This window comes from Nicotiana tomentosiformis, chromosome 9 (genome assembly GCF_000390325.3).
Source record: "Nicotiana tomentosiformis chromosome 9, ASM39032v3, whole genome shotgun sequence".
Lineage (NCBI taxonomy): Eukaryota > Viridiplantae > Streptophyta > Magnoliopsida > Solanales > Solanaceae > Nicotiana > Nicotiana tomentosiformis.
Genome location: NC_090820.1, coordinates 13,719,109 through 13,733,129, shown reverse-complemented (window position 1 = coordinate 13,733,129; position 14,021 = coordinate 13,719,109). Strand labels below are relative to the sequence as shown.

General features: G+C 36.4%; 2 protein-coding genes across 3 annotated transcripts in view; both read right to left on the bottom strand.

The window, feature by feature from the left end:
• Positions 1-2,197: 2,197 nt before the first annotated feature.
• LOC138898408 (uncharacterized) lies at positions 2,198-3,616 on the bottom strand. The gene has a single exon (XM_070184474.1). The coding sequence runs from the start codon at positions 3,614-3,616 to the stop codon at positions 2,198-2,200; it is 1,419 nt and encodes a 472-aa protein (XP_070040575.1).
• A 4,613-nt stretch (positions 3,617-8,229) lies between these two features.
• Positions 8,230-14,021, bottom strand: part of LOC104100195 (proteinase inhibitor I-B-like) — a 37,893-nt gene continuing 32,101 nt past the window's right edge. The window contains exons 1-3 of one of the 2 annotated variants that reach the window (XM_009607369.4): positions 9,398-9,574; positions 9,158-9,289; positions 8,230-8,570 (exon numbers count right to left, since the gene is read on the bottom strand). In XM_009607369.4, coding sequence (XP_009605664.2) covers positions 8,377-8,570; positions 9,158-9,289; positions 9,398-9,518 — 447 coding nt within the window. In that variant the 5' untranslated portion in view covers positions 9,519-9,574 and the 3' untranslated portion in view covers positions 8,230-8,376. Of the gene's footprint in view, positions 8,571-9,157; positions 9,290-9,397; positions 9,575-14,021 lie in introns of those variants that run through there. The other variant, XM_009607370.4, reaches the window with a different exon arrangement.

Sequence of the window (14,021 nt, the reverse complement as noted above, 5' to 3'; positions counted from 1 at the left end):
CTTCGTACGGTGCCATTTGGATACTGGACTGGAAGCTATTGTTGTAAGCAAATTCAGCTAAAGGTAGATAGGAGTCCTAACTACCTCCAAACTCAAGAATATAGGCTCTCAACATATCCTCCAAGATTTGTATAGTACGTTCTGACTGCCCGTCTGTCTGTGGATGAAATGCAGTACTAAGATGTACTCGTGCACCCAATGCTTCTTGAAAAGATTTCCAAAAGTGTGAAGTAACTTGTGATTCTCTATCAGAGATGATGGATATTGGAACTCCGTGAAGTCGGACAATTTCGTTCATAAATATCTGTGCATACCTCACTCCACTATATGTAGTCTTCACTAGCAAAAAGTATGCTGATTTTGTTAATCGATCTACAATTACCCACACAGAATCATAACCTCTAAGAGTACGGGGTAGGCCAATCACAAAATCCATCGTAATTCTTTCCCATTTCCACTCTGGAATCTCAATTTGTTGTAGTAGACCTGCAGGTCGTTGATGCTTAGCCTTGAACTGCTGGCAAGTCAAACAGCTAGAAACAAGGTTAGCAACATCTTTCTTCATACCTTCCCACCAATAAAATTGCTTTAGGTCATGATACATTTTTGTGGATCCAGGATGTATAGTGTATCTAGAGTTGTGAGCTTCTTCAAGAATAGACTGTCTCAACCCATCTACGTTTGCTACACATAGCCTGTCACCCATTCAAAGAACACCGTCACTTTCAATAATCTTATCCTTGCTTTTACCAGTTAAGGCCTCATCTTTGTATTTGCATAATCGCTCATCCTCATATTAGATGGCCTTAATGCGCTCAACTAATGAAGACTTAGCCTGAGCACAAGCCAAAAATGCCTCTGAATTTGCGACACTAAATCTGATACCTATATCTTCTAGTCTTTGAATATCTTTGGCCAAAAGTCTCTTTGCAGGAGCTATTTGTGCCAAACTCCCCATAGGTTTTCTGCTCAATGCATCAGCCACCACATTGGCTTTTCCAGGATGATACAAAATAGAACAATCATAGTCTTTGAGTAGTTCCATCCATTGACGATGCTGAAGATTCAGATCTCTCTGCTAAAAGATATATTTCAGACTTTTATGGTCAGTATAAATCTCACAAGTTTCGCCGTATAGGTAATGCCTCCAAAGTTTTAGAGCAAATACCGCTGCAGCCATCTCCAAATCATGTGTATGATATTTTTGCTCGTGCTTTTTCAATTGTCTCAAAGCATAAGCTATAACGCGACCATTTTGCATGAGAACACATCCTAATCCCACCCTTGAGGCGTCACAGAATATTGTAAATCCTTCAGAACCTGATGGTAAGGTTAATATTGGTGCAGTTGTCAGACATGTTTTGAGTTTCTGAAAGCTCTGCTCACATTCCTGCGTCCACTGAAACTTTGTATTTTTCTGTGTTAGCTTGGTCAGTGGCGCTGCTTTTATGGAGAAATCCTGCACAAAACGCCTGTATTAGCCCGCCAAGTCTAAAAAGCTACGAATTGATGTAGGAGAAGTATGTCTGGCCCATTTCTGCACAGCTTCTGTCTTCATATGATCTACCATAATTCCATCTTTGGATTCCACATGCCCCAAAAATGATACTGAGTCCAGCCAAAATTCACACTTTGAGAACTTAGCATAAAGCCAATATTCTCGCAATGTCCGCAACACAGTCCTCAAATGATTCTCGTGTTCACCTTGGCTAGGTGAATATATGAGGATATCATCAATAAATACTATTACAAATCTATCTAGAAACGGCTTGAACACCATATTCATTAAATCCATGAATGCAACTGGAGCATTAGTCAGTCTAAAAGGCATCACAAGAAACCCATAGTGCCCGTATCGAGTTCCAAAAGCAGTCTTAGAAATATCTTCATCTTTGATTCTAAGTTGATGATAACCAGATCGGAGGTCAATCTTTGAAAAGTGGGCAGCTCCTTGTAACTGATCAAACATGTCATTTATACGAGGCAAAGGATATTTATTGCGTATTGTAATCTTGTTCAACTGCCTGTAGTCAATGCACATTCTCAGGGACTCGTCTTTCTTCTTTACGAACAGTACTGATGCACCCTATGGTGATACACTAAGTCTGATAAAACCCTTATCTAGCAAATCCTGCAACTGTTACTTTAGCTCCCTCAACTTTTCTGGTGCCATCCGATATGGGGGTATCGATATGGGTTATGTGTCAGGTAGCAAATCAATACCAAAGTCTATTTCTCGTACTGGAGGCAATCCTGGTAAATCCTCAGGAAATACATCAGAAAATTCTCTCACTACTGGTACATTTTCTATACTAATTGTTTCCTTTATCGTGTAATTTACAATAGCTAAGAGACCCAAGCAACCTTTCTTCAGAAGTCGTTGAGCCTTCATAAAAGATACAACTTTGCAAGTCTCTGGAACCTGACCCCCTTTTAGAACAAAACTAGGTTTGTTTGGTATCTCAAACTTAACTATCTTTGCATGACAATCGACGATAGCATAGCAAGAAGATAACCAATCCATTCCCATCAGCATGTCAAAGTCAATCATATCAAGTACAATAAGGTCAACTAGAGTATCTCTACCCTCAACCCGAATCTGACAAGCACGATACACGTATTCCGCTAATAAAGACTCTCCAACAAGAGTAGCAACTAGAAAAGGATCATTCAATAGCTCAGGTTGTCTACTAAACCTCAAAGCAAAGTACGAGGAGACATAGGAGTGAGTAGATCCCGGATCAATCAACGCAAGTGCATCAAATGAACAGACAGAAAGAATACTTGTAACCACTGCATTCGAGGCCTGAGCATCCTGTCTAGTAAATGCAAAAACTCTCGCCTGACCTCTACCAGCATTCCCTTGTCCTTGATTCACAGTAGCACGATCTCCAGCACATCGACCTCTATTTCCTATATCTGTAGCACCTAAGGTATTACGAGTAGTATGAGTAGGTGCAGTTGACTGAGTAGAAGCCTGGTTAAAATTCCTCGGAGGCTGAGGGCAATCCCTCAAGTGATGTCCCAACTGGCCACATCGAAAGCACTCTCCAATTAGAACACGACACTGGCCCAAATGTGATCTACCACAGGTCTGGCAGACTGGAGCAATGGCATATATTTGCCTAGAATTACGATGTCTAGATAATGATGATGGTCCCCTAGTACCCTGTCTGTAATGTGGTCTGTATGCGGACTGTGAAGACAAATGTGTCCCTGTCTGAGAACCTTGTTGTTGTTGTTGTCTCTGATTTCCTGCTCTGCGATTTTCACTAAAACTGCCACTGAAAGATCCTCCTGTCTTGGCCTTCTTACGTAATTCACTAGTTGCGCGCTCATCACGTACCTTATTTTCAATCTTTCTAGCGAGATCAACTGCATTAGTGTAGGACAAAGTCTTCATATGTGGGGCTACTGCAGTGTATAGACGACCAACCAACCTATCAACAAGCCTCCGAACTCGAGCTTCATGGGTAGGCACTAAGTAAGGAGCATATCTCGCCAGATTACAAAACTTCGTGTTGTAGGTTGACATATCCATATCTGGAGTTTGAACCAATCTCTCAAAGTCTCTAACATATTTTTGCTTCAGGCTATCTGGAAGAAAATGATCCATAAACAACTTACTGAACTCGTCCCATGTCAGTGGGGCTGCTCCTCTGGCCTTCCTAGCAATATAGTTTCATACCATGTATTAGCCATATCCTTTAGTTTGTATGTTGCGAGCTCCACGACCCTCTCACTAGAACATCCTAGAGCACGCAATGCCTTGAGTGTCCCATCTATGAAACTTTGAGGATCTGCTATTATTAGAACCTGTGAATTTTGGTGATTTCAATTTGAGGAACTCTTGTAGGGATACTTCCTTATTCCCGAAAATCTGAGTCTATGCAGGTGCTTGTGTCTGTAAAGTATCATGAGGAGCTGAACTTCCACCCTGAGTAGGCACCAATGCCTCTAACATATTCAATAACCTTATCACTGCGCCAGCAGGTAAGGTAATAGTAGGTACAACAGTTGGCATTGGCGATGGAGCATCCTGAACCCCATGTTCTTGCACTAGATCTGGCATAGTAGCTTGGGGTTGACTCATGTTCTCAACTTCAGGTTGAGGAGCGACCTGTCTTCTAGTATGATGAGTCCCAACTTGTCCGCCACCTCGGGTAGTACCACGTCTAACACCGCATCCAGTAGATGAGGGTGTGCGTGTCCTAGCAATCTGCGAAAGAAATACTCCAAAGTCAATCTCAACGCACAATCAAAGAATAAAAGAAGAAAAAATATTCCTAGATGTTCAGTAGCCTCAATATCATAAGTATGGGCGCCTACATACCCATGAACAAAACTCTACTAAACATTGCTCCATGACTCGAGACTTAAAGCCTAAGCTTTGATACCAACTTTGTCACGACCCAATTTAGGATCATGACTAGCACTTAGGAGCAAGTGCCTCAAGTAAGCCTCATCGGTATTTTATAGAAAATCGGACAGAGTTTTCCCTGTTTTTGGACTATCCCAAAAACTTTTCCTGTCTCAAATCAACAACCAAACATCCTAATATCAATCCAAACAATAATAACTTTATCAATTAACCCAAACCAATATCTATCATTAATAGTCCACCCACTAACAGTTAGAAATACTAATTTATCTCCAACTTTGATAATAAGAGCGATACTCAACATAAGTCTATAATAACAAAAGATTACTCATGACACTAAAAGAATGACTATGGAGTGACTCTAAGAGTTCAAAGAAAAGACCATAACAATAAATAAAATCTCTGCCCAGGCGAACAAGTGCGAGGCTCACCAAGAACTATCAACCTGCGCGCTCTAATTAACGAAATCCTCGCCCGCGTCAACTGTTGTCTCTGTAAAAAATATTAGCGGGGAATGATTCGCTAGCTCAGTGAGTAATAACACTTAACCACAACCGTTTTTATTGGGGACAAGTCAGAAAATATGCTAGTATATTTATTAAACAGAAAATATCATAAGAATGCCCTTTCAGAAACAATAAACAATAATCAGTATCATCATATTTTTAATGTAATATAAATCAATTGACAATTCGGTAATAAGCTCGGTAAATACTGTGTAATATCAATATTCATGTTTGGGAGATTTTAATGAATGGATCATGTAATCGGTATAACTGTGAACTTCTTTGCAAGAAGTCAAATATAATGGTAGTTCCTACTCGAGGAAAATCGATAACGGTATGCTAGTTCTACCTTACCACTAGTGAGGGGCTATAATGGTAATCGGTAATTACAAGGTGCACCAAGTCTAACGAACCCGCCGTTAGCTACTGGATCCTTCAAAGTCTACTCCCATTTATACTTGTCTCTGTAATCCATATATACTCGTAGGAAAATATTTTAAAATAATGTAGGGCATATCAGTTCTTATCAAATCATGAAATTTTATTTCGATAAGAGTAAATTCGAGTAACGGTAAAACATATCTAGTGACAACAAAATATTTAAAACAACAGTAATCATCTCAATTAACTATTTCGGTATCATATCGAGTAAAAGACTTGTCCCATATGCAACTCAAAATAATCGGTAACATATTCATATTAAAAATCATGTGTAAATCATGCAAGTTATGAAAACTTAAATTACGGTAAGATTACTACTCATAGTACTTCGTGCGAAATACCAAACTCGTCACCTCGAATGATCTATACGATTTTCTTCAATCAATCTATAATCACATCAATATCGATCTCGTGTTAATTTCCTTGTTTTAGCTAATTCATAGCTAATTTAGAATACCCAACCCTTGAGTTCATGTTTGACTCTTAATTGGTCAATTTATACGTACTTACGCTACTGGTAGTTTAGAATACTTCAAAATCTATTAAATACAACTTATTCATATGCTATACCGAGTTAATTCATGGAAAAGTCTCATGAGTTTCTCCCAATTTCCTTAACTTTATCTTTCAAATTCTTAATCAAAACTCTAAAATTATATCTACTCAGCCCTATAAGAATCATGTATATAAAATTCCATTGTCTGTACTAGATTAAAAGTAACTTGAGTTTTGTTGTTTCTTCCCTTAGTTAACGAAGTAATAGCTAATAGTGTGCTAAGTATTAAGTAAAGGAATCAGATTACCATGAAAAAGTTTTAGAATTCAGTTACCTAACTTGTTCCCCTTCTTTGTTTTCCCTTTGCGAGAACAGAGTAAACCCACTTTGTGGTTGCTTTTGATCGCCTCTGCCCGTTTTGCTTTTGCCGAATAAAGTTGCTTGCCCCCTTATTCTTTTGTTTCTGTTAGAGTAGGGCTTTGCCCCTATTTCATCTTATATTGTATTTGTTTTATTAGTTAATTTGTTTTGGGTAAATTACTTAATTACCCTTTTTATTAGTTGAAATATAGTTGTATAATGTATGAATCGTTGTATAAAATTTGTATTTAAGTTATCAATACTATTTTTTTGCATAAAGTTGTTGATATGTACCAAAATTTATCCAAAGATTTTACGAAGTTAATAACTATCGTGCGTGGCTAGTAAAGTATTCTGCTTCACTTGATTGGTTAACTTATCCAATACACTAATCTATCACAAATTAACAAAACTTATTTAAATCAGTACTAAAATGGATACATCTTACTTACAATTAATATTATACAATTTGATGATACAACAACATACAAATTTAAAACAAATTTCGTACAAATTTAATACAAATTGATATATCTACAATAACATACATACTAAAAATATATTTCATACAACTAATTATATAGTATACACTTATTTTTAACTTATCTACAACTTTCATACATTATTTTTACCAGTTAAAATATATCTACAACATCATACAACTTAAATACAATTTTCAGACAAATTTTATACAATATGTCTTTTTGTATATTTTGTATCTGATTTGTATATATTTTGTATGTGGTGTGTGTTTCTTCCTCTCTAAAATTATAATAAAAACTTTCTCTCTTAATACAATTTTGATACATATCAATAACTTTATGTAAAAAGATTATATTGATAACTTAAATACAAATTTTATACAACGATTCATACATTATACAGCTATTTTTTAACTTTCATACAACATTCAAATAAAAAATAATATATAACTACAACAGAATACAATTTACATACAATTAAACTACAACTCTACTACAATTTCGTACAGCCAAAATCAAGTCTAATCTTTACCAAACACCCTCAAAATTGATATATAAACTCCAAACAATATTCCCAATTATTTGCAACAACACCCAATCCAAACAAATAATGGTTTTTGAAAACTCAAATTCGAATTCAAAGCTTTCAATGGCTGTCAATGGTGGAGAGTCAAACGCCTTCAAAATTTATTGATTGACAATTTCAATTTGAACATCAATTGTGCAATATGAAAGGAAACTGCTAAGTTAAAACTCTATAGTAAAACGATTGAAATCCATTGATGAATTCCATTAAAAATATATACAACATGAAAGGATAAAAATAGAGGACATCAAAGGAAGAAAAATTGGGGAAAGAACAGAGAATGAGATATTAAGAGAGAGAGAGAGTGACAGAGAGAGAGAGAGAGCGCATGAGAGAGAGAGAGCGCAGGAGGGAGAGAGAATAAGGATTGAAAATAATTAATTCCTTATTCAATTCCTAATATAAAGGGATACTCATTTAATTCATAATGTGTATATAATTGTTAAATTGTATATGCATGTGTAATTAAATTGTAACTTGAGTAGCAAGGGTAATAAAGTTTCAAATAGTGTATAAGAAGGTAAAAATCCTTTTTTTTTTATGTGTGAAATGATATTGAACTCATGACATTTTCCAATTGATATCATGTTTAATTATGTAAATATCTTATCTAAATATTTAAGTTGTACTAAAGACAGAGACATTTTTATATAATAAATTATACCTACAACAGGCTCCCTCACGTGCATCGTGACTCTTTTCCTCGAGTCAAGCATGGTACCATATTTCCGTGGATGGGTAGTAGTGTTGAGAGATTTGAACTTAGGACGACATCTGCCCGGCACATGCTATGATACATCGAATTATATTATCATTTCGTTTAAAAACTTAAATGGTTAAGAAAGACTGCGCATTTTATTTATTTAATAATGTCTTCAACCTTCCCTAACAACCGAAAGAAAAGCAAAATTGGAAAAGATAACGTACAACATATATAAAAGAGAATGAAGCAAGATAATTATAATATACAACACAAATTAAATAAGCCACACTTATTTTATTTATTATATCGAAATAGTAGAGTACATGAAGAGTACACTATAGAACACCAGTACTCTATTTATTAATTCTTGGGGCAGCTTATTCTAAATCTTCCATAATGGTCCCATAAAACTACTAATTAATTAACCCATCCTGGGAGTAATTTGAACAATGAGATTCCAGTTAACAACCACAAAAACTCGACCACAAACATAATTAGCTGGCCTAACCATACCAGGGAACAAAAACTGAACTTTGGCTATGGGATTTTCCTTCTCAATTATTTTCTTAGCAGTCTCCGCTGGCTTTCCCACAAGTTCAGGCCATGATTGCTTTCCTATAATTAAAAATATAATGAGGCAAAAGAGAAAAGAATACTATAATAATACTTAGAAAAAAAATTATTACACATAAATTATAAGTCGGTAAACATCATGGAACTTTAAGATCTGTGTGGAATAACACAAAGGCCTTTAACATTATTTTAGATTCTCCCACCCCCACAAAAATAACATAAAACCTTTTCCCTAGCTCGTTTTTAATTTTAAAATATTATTAAAGAGTTTAAGTTGCTCTAACGGCCGTGTAAAAATATTTAAACAAGCAATCCACTTGTAAGATAATTACAAGTAAATCTCTATAATAAACATTAATTATTGATAACCTATTAAAAATAGTAACTAACTTGCTATCACATGTTAAAACTATATTAATACGAAATTCTTTACGTATAACTTTGAAAAAATAAAATAACTTTGAAACTAGGGGATGATATTGTTTGTGTTTGCATAATATTGAAATGAGATGAACTTAAATAGTTTAATATGAACAATATTATATAACCGACACCAGATTATTTTGGACCGAAAAATAGTTATTGTTGTTATTAGAAACTATAAGAAGAAGAAATAGTAGAGAGCAAACCTGGGCAAAAAAAGGGTTTAGAGACATCATCAAGTGTTTTCACTTGGTTTTCTTTTGCCATTGCAAATCGCAAGACATCTATTTCATCACTCACTTCGAATACCAGATCTCGTGCCGTAAGAGGTTGAAAAACTGTAATTAAAATCAACAATCCCAAAATAAATTATTCTGTTTTGAGTATTTGTAATAAATGTTTAAATAAAAATAAGTAGAAATGTGCATGAGAAAAGGCTAAGTTACGTGATGCAAGGAGCAAGAAAGCAACCACATGAGATAACTTGATCATAGTCTTCCCTTCCATTGCCTTTGCTTTGAAAAATACAAAGAAAGAAAATCCAAATTGTATTGTGTTAAGACTCATTGATTCCACAGGATATTTATAGTGAGTTAGTACCTCATTTACGTGAGTTATTTATTCTTTCAACAACCACGGTATAGGGCGGAGTCATAAACCGGGCTACGAGTACGGATATACTCAGTAGCTTTTATTCAAATAATGTGTTTGGTATTTATTAAGAAATTTATTAAACATGTATCAATATTTAATGTAGAACCCATTTATTGTTAACAGTTGAAGTCTAAGTAGGTATTTGGACATAAAAATTGTAATTTTTTAAAGAAAATAATATTTGTAGTTAAGCTGAAAAATAGCATTAGGAATTTGAAATTATATTTGGACATGCATTTAACTTGAAACAATATTGCAATTTTGTGAGTCGGGAAAAAAAATTGTGAAAATTTTGAAAAAGTGGACAAAACCACTTTTTAATTTTTGAAAAACTCATTTTCAAAAAATCTTCAAAAACTTACAAAATTTCATGGACAAACATGTTTTTGAAAAAAAAATTCTGAAAAAAAAGAAAAAAAATATCCATAGACAAACTGCAAATGGGTCATAAAATTCAGAACCTATAAGGCTGAAATCCTAGTTTCGCTTCTGTACCCTTTTTAATTGTTTGTAAATACACGTTTTTATCAACAGCCACCGTACACTTTTTTTTTTGTTGGTTGGTAAATACACGTTTTTATCACTATTTAAAGGTTTTGGCCACCACACATTATTGTACCATATAGATATATACATTGCATTAGAAAATAAAGAAAAAGACATAAGGAAAAATAATACTTACTTAGTATAATAGAAAAATAAAAAAGGGATACTATCAAAAGTAAAAGAGCTATGGTCCCCTATAAAATGTTTTTATTCATCAATTATTTTGTCTTTATAAAGAACACATTACAAATGTGGTTTATTATACTTGATAGTGATAGCTCCTTATATGCCCTTCAATTATTGAGTTGCGTTTGTATTCAACTATATTTTTGATAATATAGGACATTTTATTAGTGATATCTTACATGAGAAGTGTAAAAACTGAAGATAATATCACGACCCAAATCCTAACATATCGTAATGACGCCTAACGTGGTACTAGGCAAACCGACATTTCAAACTATTTCCAACACTTTTAACAGAAAATGAGTTAAAGCAGTTTAAATAATAAAAAGTTCTCATAAACAGGATAGAAACCCAAAACTCAATGCGGAAGTTCTCAAAAATCGGGGTGTCACAGAGTACATGAGCATCTATACATCACAAGTCTGGAAAATACTGTCTATGATAGTCTGAAACTAAAAAGAATAAGCGGAAAGATAGGGAAGGAGAGACAATAAGGTCTGCGAACACCGAACAACTACCTTGGAATCTCCAACGATAGAGTTGCGCAAAGAAAATCAACACCCACCGTGTCCGGAAATACCTGGATCTGCACACGAAATGCAGGGTGTAGCGTGAGTACACCCAACTCAAAAAGTAACAAGACTAAATAAAGGACTAAAAGTAGTGACAGGCTTCACAGTTATAGTTCAATTACAGTAATTTCAACATAGGAAGGTAGGCATAGTTTCAAGTTCGACAATTAAGGCCAAAACAATTAATTCATGTCAAGTTCAAGTGAAACAGAATATAACATCCCTCAGAAATTACAAGATGGTGATATATGATAGCTGAAGTGCAATAGTAATGAAGTCAAATGCATCCTCTCAGAGCAATAGTCAATCAGTCCTTCCATTCATTCCAACCTCAGAGTCACTCATTCCTCACAATCACTCATTCCTCTCAGTCGCTCGACACTCGCACTCAGTAGGTACATACGCTCACTGGGGGTGTGTACAGACTCCGGAAAGGCTCCTTCAGCCCAAGCTCTATAACAAGCCAATCATGGCATAAATCAATGAAATATGATGCGACGTGCAACCCGATCCCATAAATATCCTCACAATCAGGCCCTCGACCACACTCAGTCATCAACCTCTGCAGTCTCTCGGGCTCTCAATAATCATAATAATCAGCCCAAACAGAAATGATATAATGTATCAACAAAGAACAAATAGAGACTGAGATATAATATGCAAGAAAAAATTGTGACTGAGTACAAAACAATAACTTAGCAGATAATCAACATGTACACGACCTCTTTGGGTCCCTACAGTGCCAACACATAGTCTAAACATGATTTCTAATTATGACGACCCGGCCGGTCATCTCGAGAGTTGTAGCCCCGTTTCCCCATTTTCTGCTTCTTTTGTGCTCTACAACTGTATTATAATTTATCGGGTTAGTTGGTTCGGGTTCAGAGTGATTTCAGAAAGAATTGAGATACTTAGTCTCTTATTTGAAAGCTTAAGTTGGAAAGGTTGACCGGATGTTGACTTATGTGCAAACAACATCGGATTTGAATTTTTATGGTTTTATTAGCTCCGTTAGGTAATTTTGGACTTAGGAGCGCGTCCGGATTGTGATTTGGAGGTCCACAATAGAATTAGGCTTGAAATGCCGAAAGTTAGAATTTTGAAAAGTTTGACCGGGAGTGAAATTTTTTATATCGGGGGTCGTATTGGATTTCCAGTGGTTAGAGTAGATTCGTGGTGTCATTTATGACTTGTGAGAAAATTTTGATGTCAATCGGACGTGATTTGATAAGTTTTGACGTCGTTTGTAGAATTTAGAAATTTCAAAATTCATTAGGCTTGAATCCGTGTGTAATTCATATTTTCGATGTTGTTTGAGGTGATTAGAGGATTTGACTAAGCTATTATCGGGTTATAAGACTTGTTGGTATGTTTGGTTGAGGTCCCGGGGGCCTCGGGTGGATTTCGGGTAATTAACGGGTCAAGATTTGAAGTTGTAAGGGTGCTGAAGTTTGGACTCAGCTGGTGTAATCGCACCTGCGGAAGTATCATCGCAGGTGCGTGCCCGCAGAAGTGGGAGGTAAGCCGCAGAAGCGGCCAATTGAGTGATGCAGCTGAAGGTCATAGGTACGATGTTGTTCCCGCATCTGCACGACCGCATAAGTGGATTTGGCGTTGAAGCTTGACTCCGCAGAAGCGGAGGTTTGTCTCGCAGAAGCGAGTGCGCTGGTGCGGAAAAATGGGATGCAGGTACAAAGTTTGGCGTAGAAGCAGGCTTTGTGGGCATGCCTGCGAGACCGCAGAAGTGGCTAAGTTGTCGCAGGTGCGGAAAGCCTGGGCAGAATGTTTAAAACAAGAGTTCGCGATTTTAGTCTTATTTCAACATTTTGGACTCGGACTTAAGCGATTTTGGAGAGGATTTTCGAGGGGATTATTGAGGTAAGCTTCTTGTACTCGTTTTTTTTAATCATAAATCATGTTTCCCCATTATTTCCCCCCACTAGATTGTGTGGTGTTGAGGTAAAATTTAGGGGCTTGAGGCTAGGGATTTGGAAAGTGAGTTTTGGGGATTTGAATGGCCATTTGATGTCGGATTTTGATAAATTTGGTATGGTTAGACTCCTGAGTGAATGGGCTTTCGTATTTTGTGACTTTTGTTGGATTTCGAGACGTGGACCCGGGAGTCGAGTTTGAATCGATTTCGGATTTTTGGCTATGATTTAGTATATTTCTTGTGGAATTGATCCCTTTAACCTATATTGATTGTATTGTACTACTTGTGGCTAGATTCGGGACGTTTGGAGACCGATTTGAGAGGCAAAGGCATTTCGAAGTAGAGATTTGCTCGGTTTGAGGTAAGTAACGCTTTCAAACTTGGTTCTGAGGGTTCGAAACCCCGAATTATGTGTTATGTAATTGGTATTGAGGTGACGCACATGCCAAGTGATGGGCGTGCGGGCGTGCACCGTGAAAATTGTGGCCTGGTTGATTCCATGGCATTGTATAGTGACTCTATCTTATTGATATCTTTGTTTTCATCATGTGATAAAGTAATTGAGCAGTCAGTCATGCTAGATATCATATTTAGGCTTTATGTCGGTACTATTGGGACCCCCAGTGGTCGTTTCTTGCGATCATCTCACTGATTTCATTGATATTATATACTCATTCATGTTCATGCATTTTATATCATATCTCAGTCTTAGTTGTTATTTATTGATACATCATATCATTGTTTCGAGCTGGTTTTCATGATATTGTGAGCCCGTGAGTGAGACTGAAGAGATTGATGACTGAGTGAGGTTGAGAGCCTGATTATGAGTGACAGTTATGGGATTGGGATACACGCCACAACGGTTATACTGATTTTATGATAGCGCTTGGGCTATAGGAGCCCCTCCGGAGTTTGTACACATCCACAGTGAGCGCGATTGATATTATTGACGGATGGATCTTACCTGTACATGGATCTTGTCCGAAGTACTTGATACTTGGAGATGGATTTTCTCCACAAGGCTGGATTGGCCTTCCTCGGTACTGGGTGACTTATAGTCAGTGATGTATTTGTTCCGGGATGGATCTTCCCTGGGCCGTATGGACCATATACAGTACCAAGTGGTTGAGCATTCGAGAGTGTGAGCATATGAGGCTGACAGCATGGTGAATCACATAC